General features: G+C 39.9%; 1 protein-coding gene across 1 annotated transcript in view; it reads left to right on the forward strand.

Moving 5' to 3' along the window:
* Positions 1 to 16,466, forward strand: part of LOC132560870 (tRNA (guanine-N(7)-)-methyltransferase non-catalytic subunit wdr4-like) — a 153,606-nt gene extending 137,140 nt beyond the window's left edge. The window contains exons 8-11 of the mRNA XM_060225610.1: positions 8,877 to 8,936; positions 14,198 to 14,387; positions 14,685 to 14,769; positions 15,335 to 16,466. Of these exons, the coding sequence (XP_060081593.1) occupies positions 8,877 to 8,936; positions 14,198 to 14,387; positions 14,685 to 14,769; positions 15,335 to 15,501 (502 nt within the window). The 3' untranslated portion in view covers positions 15,502 to 16,466. The remainder of the gene's footprint in view (positions 1 to 8,876; positions 8,937 to 14,197; positions 14,388 to 14,684; positions 14,770 to 15,334) is intronic.
* Positions 16,467 to 16,786: the final 320 nt, after the last annotated feature.

Below are 16,786 nucleotides of genomic sequence, written 5' to 3' on the forward strand. Positions count from 1 at the left end.
CTATGTCGGTGGTCTGTCGTCTGTGGTTTGTATGTCCATCGATCCATAAATAATGTTTGTTATTGCTGTTTCTTGAGAAGTACAGGATGGATCTTTCTCAAACTTAATATGTAGGTTACCCTTGCTCTTTAGTTGTGGCTGCATTAATTTTGAGGCTGATCAGAAAAACAAAATGGCTGACAGGCATCCATCTTGGATTTTTTCAATGAAGATTGTTACGGCTATTTCTTGAAAATCACATGATGGATCTTTCTCAAATTTCATATGTAGGTTCCCCTTGATCTCTAGTTGAGCCCATTTAATTTTGAGACTTATCAGAAAAACAAAATGGCCAACTGGTGGCAAAATTGGATTTATATTTTGCAGTTTTGTTATTGTAATTTTCTAAGAAGTACTGGATGGATCTCTCTCACTTTTCTTTAACAAGATGAGCTTATATTGTCAATTAAGGTATATTCTTTGATGCCAGTAATTGCTCAGCTAAAGAACAAGACGTCATCATTGCTGTGAGGGAATAGTACCGTTGTATATAGTGTTTAATTGTATAGCAATTTATGTTATCTTCTGTTTATTTTTTGAAACGCTTTGTGTTCTGATTGTATAACTATGTGTAGGGTGTTCAGTTTTAAAGTGTAGTGTTTTCTCAATTGATTTTTGTTTTTGATTTGAATTTGTTGATTATTTTCTGTAAATAAATGCAATATGTCATGGACTAATTTATTTCGTTGTGCTACACTGTCACAAATTTGAATAAAATGATTCAGTGCTTAAACATTGTAATGCAGATTTGCATTTACTGGTAAATGACTGAATCGGACTGATTAGTAACATGAGATACGGTGATGTTCACACTCAGCTGTATCATTACGGCTCTTCATTCACTTATCGTCACGTTGAATTATTTTTATAATTCAATAAAATGGTCAGATGATGGCTAATTCTAGAATAATTGATCTATATGTTGTGGTTAGTCAGAATGACAGATGATATATCTGCTTGCATTTCATAGGTTAATGTGATCAGGTATTTGGGTTTGGTAATAAAATCACACCATTGTTCCCTGTATCTCATGTTTGAGGAAAGTACCTGGAAAAATTTAGAACTGATCAATTAGTCTAAATCAATTTGGATTACAAAAGGAAGCCTTTCAGTATCAGGATTTGTTATAAATCGTGCCATTTAACAGATGTATTGTTACTGACTATCACATCTATCTAACATACATTGTAGTTGAATGTAGCTGTATTCCCCTCGTCCAGGTAGGTTGTGTTTCAGGAGAATGTAATTAAAACTTTTCATTTAACAGACAATCAGAACTATTTACATTCATCATTTAAGCCTGTTGCTGTCACAGAATATTGTGTACAAATTATAAAGTAAAAATCAATACAAGATAAACGGTGTTTTTTTATTTTTACCTCCAACCACTGGAAAAGCTGTCACCAGATTTGTTTGTGCGCTTTTTGTTGGTCATTTTAGTGTATCCATGCTAATTACAAGCTGTCCGATTACGTGATAGCACACAATCAATACGTCGACAGATTGACAAATTGCGCAGAGAAAGAAACATGATGCAGCAGTTTTTTTTTTCTTTTTCAACCTTTTCTTTGCTATTGATTTTTATTTTTTTTCAAGTTTGCACTTGAATTTATTGTTGTGATTTTTAAGGTGCATTTAAAGTGCATTAAAAAATGTCAAGAAATTCTCCAAAGTTTATATCTTGCCTTTGTTTTGGGCACATGATTCTCCACTTCATCCATCCAGTCTCATCATTTCCTAACATTTTCTTCAGGTTGGTAGTGTCAATGAATAGAAGTTCTTATAACATGACTAGTAGAAGATTCTGTTGGTTGAGTTGAATGAATTCATCCAACCAGTATTTTTAGGAGACAGTATTGCCTTGCTATCTTCTTAGTTCTTAGGTGTCAACTTGTCCCCATCACCATGCCAGTCATTTAGGGGGCATATTGTCTCACAGTGAAGAAGGTGTGTAAGAGATAAAATTTATCCAGTCAGTGTTTAGTGGACAGATTGTCTCCCCATCCAGTCAGTGTTTTAGGGGACAGATTATCTCCCCTGCCAGTCAGTGTTTAGGGGACAGATTATCTCCCCTGCCAGTCAGTGTTTAGGGGACAGATTGTCTCCCCATCCAGTCACTGTTTTAGGGGACAGATTCTCTCCCCATCCAGTCAGTGTTTAGGGGACATATTGTCTCCTAATCTAGTCGGTGTTAAGGGGACATATTCTCTCCCCATCCAGTCAGTTTTTTAGGGGACAGATTGTCTACCCATCCAGTCAGTGTTTTAGGGGACAGATTCTCTCTCATTCCAGTCATTGTTTTAGGGGACAGATTATCTCCCCATCAAGTCAGTTTTTTGGGGCCTGATTCTCTTCCCATCCAGTCAGTGTTTTAGGGGACAGATTGTCTCCCCATCCAGTCAGTGTTTTAGGGGACAGATTGTCTCCCCATCCAGTCAGTGTTTAGTGAACAGATTGTCCCCCTTCCAGTCAGTGTTTTAGGGGTCTGATTCTCTCTCCATCAAGTCCGTGTTTTAGGGGACAGATTGTCTCCCCATCCAGTCAGTGTTTGAGGGGTCCGATTCTCTCTCCATCAAGTCAGTGTTTTAGGGGACCCATCCAGGTGTTTGAGGGGACAGATTGTCTACCCATCCAGTCACTGTTTTAGGGGACAGATTCTCTCCCCATCCAGTCAGTGTTTTAGGGGACTGATTCTCTCCCCATCCAGTCAGTGTTTTAGGGGACAGATTCTCTCCCCATCCAGTCAGTGTTTTAGGGGACAGATTCTCTCCCCATCCAGTCAGTGTTTTAGGGGACAGATTGTCTCCCCATCCAGTCAGTGTTTTAGTGGACAGATTGTCTCCCCATCCAGTCAGTGTTTTAGGGGACAGATTGTCTCCCCATCCAGTCAGTGTTTTAGGGGACAGATTCTCTCCCCATCCAGTCAGTGTTTTAGGGGACAGATTATCTCCCCATCCAGTCAGTGTTTTAGGGGGATTCTCTCTCCAGAGTCAGTGTTTTAGGGGACTCTCCCCATCCAGTCAGTGTTTTAGGGGACAGATCTCTCCCATCCAGTCAGTGTTTTAGGGGACAGATTCTCTCCCCATCTCTACCCATCCAGTCAGTCCCATCCAGTCAGTGTTTTAGGGGACAGATTGTCTCCCCATCCAGTCAGTGTTTTAGGGGACAGATTGTCTCCCCATCCAGTCAGTGTTTTAGGGGACAGATTGTCTCTCCATCCAGTCAGTGTTTTAGGGGACAGATTGTCTCTCCATCAAGTCAGTGTTTTAGGGGACAGATTGTCTCCCCATCCAGTCAGTGTTTTAGGGGTCTGATTCTCTCTCCATCCAGTCAGTGTTTTAGGGGACAGATTGTCTCCCCATCCAGTCAGTGTTTTAGGGGACTGATTCTCTCTCCATCCAGTCAGTGTTTTAGGGGACAGATTGTCTCCCCATCCAGTCAGTGTTTTAGGGGCCTGATTCTCTCTCCATCCAGTCAGTGTTTTAGGGGACAGATTGTCTCCCCATCCAGTCAGTGTTTTAGGGGTCTGATTCTCTCTCCATCCAGTCAGTGTTTTAGGGGACAGATTGTCTCCCCATCCAGTCAGTGTTTTAGGGGACAGATTCTCTCCCCATCCAGTCAGTGTTTTAGGGGACAGATTATCTCCTCATCCAGTCAGTGTTTAGGGGACAGATTCTCTCCCCATCCAGTCTGTGTTTTAGGGGACAGATTGTCTCCCCATCCAGTCAGCATTTGAGGGGACAGATTGTCTCCCCATCCAGTCAGCATTTGAGGGGACAGATTGTCTACCCATCCAGTCACTGTTTTAGGGGACAGATTCTCTCCCCATCCAGTCAGTGTTTAGGGGACATATTGTCTAACCATTCAGTCTGTGTTTTAGGGGCCTGATTCTATCTCCATCCAGTCAGTGTTTTAGGGGACAGATTGTCTCCCCATCCAGTCAGTGTTTTAGGGGACATCAAGTCTGTGTTTTAGGGGACAGATTGTCTCCCCATCTAGTCAGTGTTTGAGGGGTCTGATTCTCTCCCCATCCAGTCAGTGTTTTAGGGGACAGATTGTCTCCCCATCCAGTCTGTGTTTTAGGGGACAGATTGTCTCTCCATCCAGTCAGTGTTTTAGGGGACTGATTCTCTCCCCATCCAGTCAGTGTTTTAGGGGACAGATTGTCTCCCCATCCAGTCAGTGTTTTAGGGGACAGATTGTCTCCCCATCCAGTCAGTGTTTGAGGGGTCTGATTCTCTCTCCATCAAGTCAGTGTTTTAGGGGACAGATTGTCTCCCCATCCAGTCAGTGTTTTAGGGGACAGATTGTCTCCCCATCCAGTCAGTGTTTTAGGGGACAGATTGTCTCCCCATCCAGACAGTGTTTTAGGGGACAGATCTCTCTCCCATCCAGTCAGTGTTTTAGGGGACAGATTCTCTGCCCATCCAGTCAGTGTTTTAAGGGCCTGATTCTCTCTCCATCACGTCAGTGTTTTAGGGGACAGATTGTCTCCCCATCCAGTCTGTGTTTTAGGGGCCTGATTCTATCTCCATCCAGTCAGTGTTTTAGGGGACAGATTGTCTCCCCATCCAGTCAGTGTTTAAGGGGCCTGATTCTCTCTCCGTCCAGTCAGTGTTTTTGGGGCCTGATTTTCTCTCCATCCAGTCAGTGTTTTAGGGGACAGATTGTCTAACCATTCAGTCTGTGTTTTAGGGGCCTGATTCTCTCTCCATCCAGTCAGTGTTTTAGGGGACAGATTGTCTCCCCATCCAGTCAGTGTTTTCTCTCTCATCCAGTCAGTGTTTTAGGGGACAGATTGTCTCCCCATCCAGTCAGTGTTTTAGGGGACAGATTCTCTCCCCATCCAGTCAGTGTTTTAGGGGACAGATTCTCTCCCCATCCAGTCAGTGTTTTAGGGGACAGATTGTCTCTCCATCAAGTCAGTGTTTTAGGGGACAGATTGTCTCCCCATCCAGTCAGTGTTTTAGGGGACTGATTCTCTCTCCATCCAGTCAGTGTTTTAGGGGACAGATTCTCTCCCCATCCAGTCAGTGTTTTAGGGGACAGATTGTCTCCCCATCCAGTCTGTGTTTTTTAGGGGACAGATTGTCTACCCATCCAGTCAGTGTTTTAGGGGACAGATTCTCTCCCCATCCAGTCAGTGTTTTAGGGGACAGATTGTCTCCCCATCCAGTCAGTGTTTTAGGGGACAGATTGTCTCCCCATCCAGTCAGTGTTTTAGGGGACAGATTGTCTCTCCATCCAGTCAGTGTTTTAGGGGACAGATTGTCTCCCCATCCAGTCAGTGTTTTAGGGGACAGATTGTCTCTCCATCAAGTCAGTGTTTTAGGGGACAGATTCTCTCCCCATCCAGTCAGTGTTTTAGGGGACAGATTATCTCCCCATCCAGTCAGTGTTTTAGGGGACAGATTGTCTCCCCATCCAGTCAGTGTTTTAGGGGACAGATTGTCTCCCCATCCAGTCAGTGTTTTAGGGGACAGATTGTCTCTCCATCAAGTCAGTGTTTTAGGGGACAGATTCTCTCCCCATCCAGTCAGTGTTTTAGGGGACAGATTATCTCCCCATCCAGTCAGTGTTTTAGGGGACAGATTCTCTCCCCATCCAGTCAGTGTTTTAGGGGCCTGATTCTCTCTCCATCCCGTCAGTGTTTTAGGGGACAGATTCTCTCCCCATCCAGTCAGTGTTTTAGGGGACAGATTATCTCCCCATCCAGTCAGTGTTTTAGGGGACAGATTGTCTCCCCATCCAGTCAGTGTTTTAGGGGACAGATTGTCTACCCATCCAGTCAGTGTTTTAGGGGACAGATTCTCTCCCCATCCAGTCAGTGTTTTAGGGGACAGATTATCTCCTCATCCAGTCAGTGTTTAGGGGACAGATTCTCTCCTCATCCAGTCTGTGTTTTAGTGGACAGATTGTCTCCCCATCCAGTCAGCATTTGAGGGGACAGATTGTCTCCCCATCCAGTCAGTGTTTTAGGGGACAGATTCTCTCCCCATCCAGTCAGTGTTTTAGGGGACTGATTCTCTCTCCATTCTCTCCCCATCCAGTCAGTGTTTTGAGGGGCCTGATTCTCTCCCATCCAGTCAGTGTTTTAGGGGCCTTATTCTCTCTCCATCCAGTCAGTGTTTTAGGGGCCTGATTCTCTCTCTGTCCAGTCAGTGTTTTAGGGGACAGATTCTCTGCCCATCCAGTCAGTGTTTTAGGGGACAGATTGTCTACCCATCCAGTCAGTGTTTTAGGGGACAGATTCTCTCTCATTCCAGTCACTGTTTTAGGGGCCTGATTCTCTCTCCATCCAGTCAGTCTCCATCCAGTCAGTGTTTTAGGGGACAGATTGTCTCCCCTTCCAGTCTGTGTTTTAGGGGACAGATTCTCTCCCCTTCCAGTCAGTGTTTAGGGGACAGATTATCTCCCCATCCAGCCAGTGTTCAAGGGGACAGATTGTCTCCCCATCCAGTCAGTGTTTTAGGGGACTGATTCTCTCCCCATCCAGTCAGTGTTTTAGGGGACAGATTCTCTCCCCATCCAGTCAGTGTTTTAGGGGACAGATTATCTCCCCATCCAGTCAGTGTTTTAGGGGACAGATTGTCTCCCCATCCAGTCAGCATTTGAGGGGACAGATTGTCTCCCCATCCAGTCACTGTTTTAGGGGACAGATTCTCTCCCCATCCAGTCAGTGTTTAGATTCTCTCCCCATCCAGTCAGTGTTTTAGGGGACTGTCTCTCCAGTCTGTGTTTTAGGGGACAGATTGTCTCTCCATCCAGTCAGTGTTTTAGGGGACAGATTGTCTCCCCATCCAGTCAGTGTTTTAGGAGACAGATTGTCTCTCCATCCAGTCTGTGTTTTAGTGGACAGATTGTCTCCCCATCCAGTCAGTGTTTTAGGGGACAGATTGTCTACCCATCCAGTCAGTGTTTTAGGGGACAGATTCTCTCTCCATCCAGTCAGTGTTTTAGGGGACATATTGTCCCCCCATCCAGTCTGTGTTTTAGGGGCCTGATTTTCTCTCCATCCAGTCAGTGTTTGAGGGGACAGATTGTCTCCCCATCCAGTCAGTGTTTTAGGGGACTGATTCTCTGCCCATCCAGTCAGTGTTTTAGGGGACAGATTGTCTCCCCATCCAGTCAGTGTTTTAGGGGACAGATTGTCTACCCATCCAGTCAGTGTTTTAGGGGACAGATTGTCTCTCCATCCAGTCTGTGTTTTAGTGGACAGATTGTCTCCCCATCCAGTCAGTGTTTTAGGGGACAGATTGTCTCTCCATCCAGTCAGTGTTTTAGGGGCCTGATTCTCTCTCCATCCAGTCAGTGTTTAAGGGGCCTGATTCTCTCTCCATCCAGTCAGTGTTTTAGGGGACTGATTCTCTCTCCATCCAGTCAGTGTTTTAGGGGACTGATTCTCTCTCCATCCAGTCAGTGTTTTAGGGGATAGATTGTCTCCCCTTCCAGTCTGTGTTTTAGGGGACAGATTCTCTCTCCATCCAGTCTGTGTTTTAGGGGACAGATTCTCTCTCCATCCAGTCAGTGTTTTAGGGGCCTGATTCTCTCTCCATCCAGTCAGTGTTTTAGGGGCCTGATTCTCTCTCCATCCAGTCAGTGTTTTAGGGGCCTGATTCTCTCTCCATCCAGTCAGTGTTTTAGGGGACAGATTGTCTCCCCATCCAGTCAGTGTTTTAGGGGACTGATTCTCTCTCCATCCAGTCAGTGTTTTAGGGGACAGATTCTCTCCCCATCCAGTCAGTGTTTTAGGGTTTTAGGGGACAGATTCTCTCCCCATCCAGTCAGTGTTTTCTCTGCCCATCCAGTCAGTGTTTTAGGGGACTGATTCTCTCTCCATCCAGTCAGTGTTTTAGGGGACTGATTCTCTGCCCATCCAGTCAGTGTTTTAGGGGCCTGATTCTCTCTCCATCACGTCAGTGTTTTAGGGGACAGATTGTCTCCCCATCCAGTCTGTGTTTTAGGGGCCTGATTAGGGGACAGATTCTCTCCCCATCCAGTCAGTGTTTTAGGGGCCCGATTCTCTCTCCATCCAGTCAGTGTTTTAGGGGCCTGATTCTCTCTTCATCCCGTCAGTGTTTTAGGGGCCTGATTCTCTCTCCATCCAGTCAGTGTTTTAGGGGACTGATTCTCTGCCCATCCAGTCAGTGTTTTAGGGGACATATTGTCCCCCCATCCAGCCAGTGTTCAAGGGGACAGATTCTCTCCCCATCCAGTCAGTGTTTTAGGGGCCTGATTCTCTCTCCATCCAGTCTCAGATTGTCTCCCCATCCAGTCAGTGTTTTAGGGGACAGATTCTCTCTCCATCCAGTCAGTGTTTTAGGGGCCTGATTCTCTCTCCATCCAGTCAGTGTTTTAGGGGACAGATTGTCTCCCCATCCAGTCAGTGTTTTAGGGGCCTGATTCTCTCTCCATCCAGTCAGTGTTTTAGGGACCTGATTCTCTGCCCATCCAGTCAGTGTTTTAGGGGCCTGATTCTCTCTCCATCCAGTCAGTGTTTTAGGGGACAGATTGTCTCCCCATCCAGTCAGTGTTTTAGGGGACAGATTATCTCCGCATCCAGTCAGTGTTCCAGGGGACAGATTGTTTTCCCATCCAGTCAGTGTACAACATCTTTAACTTTTTCCTTTAAACAACTTCTCCCCATCCAGTCAGTGTTTTAGGGGACAGATTGTCTCTCCATCCAGTCAGTGTTTTAGACAGTCTCCCCATCAGTCATGTGTTTTAGGGGACAGATTTCTCTGATCCAGTCAGTGTTTTAGGGGTCAAATTTGTGTAAAAATTCAAATGACTTTTTCTCCTGAACTCTCCCATAAAGTCAGTGTTTTTGGGGACAGATTGTCTCCCCATCCAGTCACTAACCATGATAATGGTGTTGTGGCAGCCATTTGTTACGGGTGAGATATAATGGAGACAATTGTGTAGGTGTTCTACTCTATATTGCAGCTAGTAACAGATGACATTTATATTGTTTAAAGAAAATCAAAAGATTTGATGATATGTTTGTCTGTTTTATATTTAAATCCCTGAATCTAATTGTCACTCCTGCCTACAACATCATACAGGCAAACAACAGATATTTAGAACTGACAGTCAATTACAGAATAAAATCTAATTGTCACTCCTGCCTACAACATCATACAGGCAAACAACAGATATTTAGAACTGACATTCAATTACAGAATAAAATCTAATTGTCACTCCTGCCTACAACATCATACAGGCAAACAACAGATATCTAGAACTGACATTCTATTACAGAATAAAATCTAATTGTCACTCCTGCCTACAACATCATACAGGCAAACAACAGATATTTAGAACTGACATTCAATTACAGAATAAAATCTAATTGTCACTCCTGCCTACAACATCATACAGGCAAACGACAGATATTTAGAACTGACATTCTATTACAGAATAAAATCTAATTGTCACTCCTGCCTACAACATCATACAGGCAAACGACAGATATTTAGAACTGACACTCTATTACAGAATAAAATCTAATTGTCACTCCTGCCTACAACATCATACAGGCAAACGACAGATATTTAGAACTGACACTCTATTACAGAATAAAATCTAATTGTCACTCCTGCCTACAACATCATACAGGCAAACGACAGATATTTAGAACTGACACTCTATTACAGAATAAAATCTAATTGTCACTCCTGCCTACAACATCATACAGGCAAACGACAGATATTTAGAACTGACACTCTATTACAGAATAAAATCTAATTGTCACTCCTGCCTACAACATCATACAGGCAAACAACAGATATTTAGAACTGACACTCTATTACAGAATAAAATCTAATTGTCACTCCTGCCTACAACATCATACAGGCAAACGACAGATATTTAGAACTGACACTCTATTACAGAATAAAATCTAATTGTCACTCCTGCCTACAACATCATACAGGCAAACAACAGATATTTAGAACTGACACTCTATTACAGAATAAAATCTAATTGTCACTCCTGCCTACAACATCATACAGGCAAACAACAGATATTTAGAACTGACACTCTATTACAGAATAAAATCTAATTGTCACTCCTGCCTACAACATCATACAGGCAAACAACAGATATTTAGAACTGACACTCTATTACAGAATAAAATCTAATTGTCACTCCTGCCTACAACATCATACAGGCAAACAACAGATATTTAGAACTGACACTCTATTACAGAATAAAATCTAATTGTCACTCCTGCCTACAACATCATACAGGCAAACAACAGATATTTAGAACTGACATTCTATTACAGAATAAAATCTAATTGTCACTCCTGCCTACAACATCATACAGGCAAACAACAGATATCTAGAACTGACATTCTATTACAGAATAAAATCTAATTGTCACTCCTGCCTACAACATCATACAGGCAAACGACAGATATTTAGAACTGACACTCTATTACAGAATAAAATCTAATTGTCACTCCTGCCTACAACATCATACAGGCAAACAACAGATATCTAGAACTGACATTCTATTACAGAATAAAATCTAATTGTCACTCCTGCCTACAACATCATACAGGCAAACAACAGATATTTAGAACTGACATTCAATTACAGAATAAAATCTAATTGTCACTCCTGCCTACAACATCATACAGGCAAACAACAGATATCTAGAACTGACACTCTATTACAGAATAAAATCTAATTGTCACTCCTGCCTACAACATCATACAGGCAAACAACAGATATTTAGAACTGACACTCTATTACAGAATAAAATCTAATTGTCACTCCTGCCTACAACATCATACAGGCAAACAACAGATATTTAGAACTGACAGTCAATTACAGAATAAAATCTAATTGTCACTCCTGCCTACAACATCATACAGGCAAACGACAGATATTTAGAACTGACACTCTATTACAGAATAAAATCTAATTGTCACTCCTGCCTACAACATCATACAGGCAAACGACAGATATTTAGAACTGACATTCTATTACAGAATAAAATCTAATTCAAACACAAATCACTCGACTTTAACTTAATAATCATTCATCTCTGTCACCAATTGTAAAATCTTCCATTTTTCATGTGGGATTTATTTTCATTGATTTCATGGGTATATTTCATCCCTAGATTTATACGTATACAAAACTGTTAAAATTGATATAATTAGATTATTTTAACGAATTATATTAGAGCTATATTCATTACTGAAATGAAATATCCACTAAGTAGTAATTACAAAAAAAATTTAATTGTGCCCCACGAAAATATAATTTTGTATGCTGTGATAGTATTTAACTGGAATTAAAGTCAATTAAGATTTAACAACTGTCTTTATCTTTGAAATATCATGTTCACAAGTAAGAGGTATTTTTTTGCCCTTGATCTAAATGTTGTTATACACCTGACATATATTGCATGATGTCAATTTATTTTTTTTCTATAGTTTTACCTTGTTCTACTGATGTTTACCAGGTTTTACTGATATTTACCAGGTTTTACAGATATTTACCAGATTTTACAGATGTTTACCAGATTTTACTGATATTTACCAGGTTTTACAGATATTTACCAGGTTTTACTGATATTTACCAGGTTTAACAGATATTTACCAGGTTTTACTGATATTTACCAGGTTTTACAGATGTTTACCGGGTTTTACAAATGTTTACCAGGTTTTACTGATATTGACTAGGTTGAACAGATATTTACCAGGTTTTACTGATATTTAACAGGTTTTACAGATATTTACCAGGTTTTACTGATGTTAACCAGGTTTTACAGATGTTTACCAGGTTTAACAGATATTTACCAGGTTTTACTGATGTTAACCAGGTTTTACAGATATTTACCAGATTTTACAAATGTTTACCAGGTTTTACTGATATTTACCAGGTTTTACTGATGTTTACTGGGTTTTACAGATTTTTATTAGGTTTTACTGATATTTACCAGGTTTTACAGATATTTACCAGGTTTTACAGATATTTACCAGATTTTACAAATGTTTACCAGGTTTTACTGATGTTTACCAGGTTTTACAGATGTTTACCGGGTTTTACAGATGTTTACCAGGTTTTACAGATGTTTACCGGGTTTTACAGATGTTTACCAGGTTTTACTGATGTTTACCAGGTTTTACAGATATTTACCAGGTTTTACAGATGTTTACCAGATTTTACAATTGTTTACCAGGTTTTACTGATATTAACCAGGTTTTCGAGATATTTACCAGTTTTTACTGATATTTACCAGGTTTTACTGATGTTAACCAGGTTTTACAGATATATCAGGTTTTTCTGATGTTTACCAGGTTTAGAGATATTTACCAGGATTTATTTATGGTTACCAGATCTAAATTTAGATTTCTAAGTTTCACTGTTGTTTATTAGGTCTTACCATAATTTTACTAGATTTTAAATGTGTTAACCAGGTTTTACTGTAGTGTACAATTTTTAAATAAATTCACCATATTTATGGAAGACAATGTAGTTTAGTTCTGTGATTTAGTTTAATGTGGATTTAGTTAGATTTAAATAATTAAGCAGATATCTTGTGGTAGAGTTGTTTATACAGCACAGTTACATAGTTTCATGTTTTATTATAGTTAATGCATGTTTGATTGTTGGTTATCAAATTTTAATCAAACATACCAACATTGTAGTTAATCAAGTTTAACTCAAGTTTATCAAGTTAACAGTAGTTAATTAAGTTTACCACTAGTTTATCAAGTTAACTAGTTAAATCAAATTTTCCTCTAGTTTATCAGGATAACTGTAGTTAATCAAGGTTACCTCTAGTAAATTAGGTTAACAGCAGTTTATCTAGTTTACATATAGTTTTTCAAGTTAAAAGTAGTTACCAGGTATTCAAATTTGCCTCTAGTTTATAAAGTTATTTGTAGTTAATCAGGTTTACCTCTAATAAAGCAGGTTTTTAACAAATATTTTTGCTGATATCCCTTCAGAAAGAGCATGTGATTATCTCTAATGACCTTGACCTCCAGTCAAACGCTAGACAGGAAATGGACACGTTGATGTCTAAATTAACTGTGATAATGAGCTATAATTGACAAGAGATTGTCTTCTAGCTTTTATGGTCGGTACTTAAATACCAATTGTTGCTGAAGGCTTTTCTTTGCATGTGAATAAAGAGATATTTATATAAACTTGTCAAAACACATTCAAGATTTTACTGAAAATGAAAAAAGTGCAATTAAAAGACACAAAAAAATCTTAAGAAATCGAATTTTGTATTTATCCAAACTACATATATATGTTCACTCTGTACTCAGATACAACTGCTGACTTTGGTAGGATATGCCAAGGTTATATTGATTCAAATTTTGAGGTTTATATGGCTAATGTGATTACCAATGAAAGTCTAACTTATGTAAATGTGTCGTAGGGACAAGGAAACTTATTATGCGATGGGGAAATGTTCCTATAGGGAAAGGGTATGTTAAGATTTCCTTTATATCCAGTAATAAGCCCACCAATATATATTCTAATCAGTGTAATTAAAAATAAGTGATATTTCAATGTCCTTTTAAGCTAACACTGACTTTGATTTCCATAAATATTCAACAATAAGCCCATGCCTGGTAATAAGGCCACCCATATTTATTGATGTTCAGTAAGGTCATAAACAAATGCTGTTGTCCTGCAAAAACCACCCACCACAACCCCTACCCCACCCAAACTTCTACCCCACCCCTACCCCTACCCCACCCCTACCCTTGCCCCTCCCCTACCCTCCCCCAACTCCTACCCCACCCCTAACCCTACCCCTACCACACCCCAACCACTACCCCTACCACACCCCAACCTCCACCCCAACCCCTATCCCTCCCCTACCCTACCCAAACTCCTACCCCAACCCCTACCCCTACCACACCCCAACCCTCACCCCAACCCCCCCAACCCCAATCACACCCCAACCCCCCCAACCCCCCACATCTACCCCTACCCCACCCCAACCCCAACCCCTACCCCTACCCCTACCACACCCCAACTCCCACCCCAACCCCTACCCCACCCCCACCCCACCCCTACCCATACCCCCCCCCTACCCCTACCCCACCCAAACTCCCCAATTTCATCAGATTTATATATATATATATATATTGTTAATTGTCAGTTTTCTTTATTGTTAGGTGCAGTCAAGTGTATGTGTTCCAGCTAGTTTGTTCTGCGTCAGGGGTTTCACTGACTGGCCCTGTAATCATAACAACAGAGATGGAACCCTGGGATATCTGTTTTGATTTTGACCACCAACTGTGGGTTCTCCAGCCCAATGAAGACATCTGTGCCAAGGTGTATGAATGGAGCAAGGATGATAATATGGTAAGGACACTCTCTATCTGTAGCAGGACCTTTAATTATACTTATTGTTATAATGACAGAGGTTTTATGCTAAGCTAACATGATTGATATTTCAAAAAATTAATTCAAATAAATTTTTCATGCAAGTATATGACATCTGAAGGAAAGAAAGTGGATTTTTTGTTAAGTTATTTAAATTTTGATAGACATTTCATTGAGAAACAATTTGATCACAAGAAAGCTTGAAATTGCAAATTGATAAGTTTTAAGTAATAAACTGAGGTTATCATAGTTACAGGAATTCTTTGATATTTCTAGATGAAGATCGTAAACACAGGAGACAAGACATCCAGTGTAGGTCTTCTGCTGGAGGCCATCAACTCTAACTGGCAATTCTTCAAAGGTGATTAATCATATAATTAACATAGTTCTCAGTCAATACTTGAGTCACTACTCCCCAAACGAATGAAGCTGTAGTATTTTGGTTACTAGACGTATTGTATATCATGGTGTGACATAGCTACCGTATGATATTGCCAGAGTAGGTTGTGTATTACTAGCTCATGAACTGCCAACAACATAAGAATACTACCGATAATGTATGTAAATTGAGATTGTCTCTTCTTATAACAAAATGTAAATTGTAAAAGTTGAATACAAGCATTGAACTGCTTTCATATAGAATTCATTTGCATAAATAAAGCACTAACACACCTCATATGCTATTGGCATTTATGTGTCCATGAATAACAACTGGAAGCAGTTAAATGCTTATATGAAAATGTCTATATAATTTTATTTCAATAATTACAGAAACTTGTCTACATTAATATATCATATGCATTTGTGTATAGAAATATTAACATTGCTAGTGTATGTATTAAGAATAAGATATTGATGTTTGTATAATATTTTTGGTATTATTTCTACATTTCAATATAGATTTTCATTCCATATCTTATTTACAGAGTCTGTAGGAGTAACCACACACTTACCCGAGGGTTTGAAGAAGGTTAAAGTCGACAATATGAAAGACTACCTGGAGAAAAAACAAGAACGTGTCAGTGGTGTCAAAAGAAAAACCGACCAATCAGAATCTAAAGACTCTATGGAAAAATGTTCAAAAAACAGCTGATAAACACGAACAAATAAAGGTCAAAATTTAACACACAGAAATAGTTGTCATGAATTTTGCCTACTGAGGTTCAGTAGATTGAACAATACGAAGGATAGAATGAAATGACCACACCTTACAGTGTACATGGTGTCCAGGCTAGGATACTGTGACCTAATTAATTAGAGGCTGAGTACAGGACATGATGTGTTCACACCTGTGACAGTCTTAGTAATATACGTCAATCTGGACATCTACAGCTGTCAGCTTACAGGTTATCTTACTAGTGGTATAAAAAAAGGCTTCACATGTTGTTAGGATCTTCAATAGTCTCTATATATCTAACTGATACAGGGTATTATTTACCTGGTAGAAAATAAACATGAAGGTGTCCTGTGTTGTACACAGAATTTTTATTCTTCTCTTTGAAAGTTGTGGTTGAATTAACTGAAGTTTAGCAAGCTGTTACAAAATCTTTAATTAACTCTGTTTCAAGCATGAAGTCTGGCTACATTATTGTAAAGACTATTATTTTTGACATGTAATTTGTTTGCCATTTTACAAAAAACTTTAAACAGACTTTTAGGGCATGAAATGAGCTGTGGTTTTCACTGCTACAGGTTGTTTTATTTCAAAGTAGTGTCTATTTTTCGCAGTTTTATTCCATTCTTGAAAGTTGCGAAAAATAAAACAATTAAAAATAATAACCATTACTTTATTTTTCTATTTCATTCAAAATTCAAGACAAATTTCATAAAATTTCATATGGAATGAAAACTCATTTGAAATCCCATATATATGAAATTGAATTCATAATTGAAACTTAACCTATGAATATTGAGCTGCTTTGTTAGCATAAAGAAACAAGGGTCAATGTCCTACACAGTAAAAATGCCATGTCCCAGACCTGATCAGCGTAAACCACAATGTTTTTTCTAAAGAGGTTGCTTTGTTCAATTATAAAGAAAATTCTACGTAGATTTGTCTAGTTGTAACACGTAGACATCAATAAATGTTATATAGAAAATCCCAAGTTGTTTTCTTTTTTTATGGTGTTACAAAAATATGTAATGGTGTTATAATAAGTTGTCATCAGAGATCAATAATGTCCTGTACAGTTACCATTCTGGTACAGTAGATTAGTAAGTGGGAGAAGATTGTACACAAAGACAGGATGTTTCCCTAGCTCCAGGGTTTAACAGAGAAGTAGTTACACTCATGAGAGATTCCAAACAGTCTAAACCTCGACAAAGCCTGTGGTGAGACAGTCTGGAATCTCCTCCTAGGTTAAAGATTTCTCTGTCCT

This window comes from Ylistrum balloti, unplaced genomic scaffold (assembly GCF_031769215.1).
Source record: "Ylistrum balloti isolate Yb309-2 unplaced genomic scaffold, AGI_CSIRO_Ybal_v1 Utg369568, whole genome shotgun sequence".
NCBI classification, from domain to species: domain Eukaryota; kingdom Metazoa; phylum Mollusca; class Bivalvia; order Pectinida; family Pectinidae; genus Ylistrum; species Ylistrum balloti.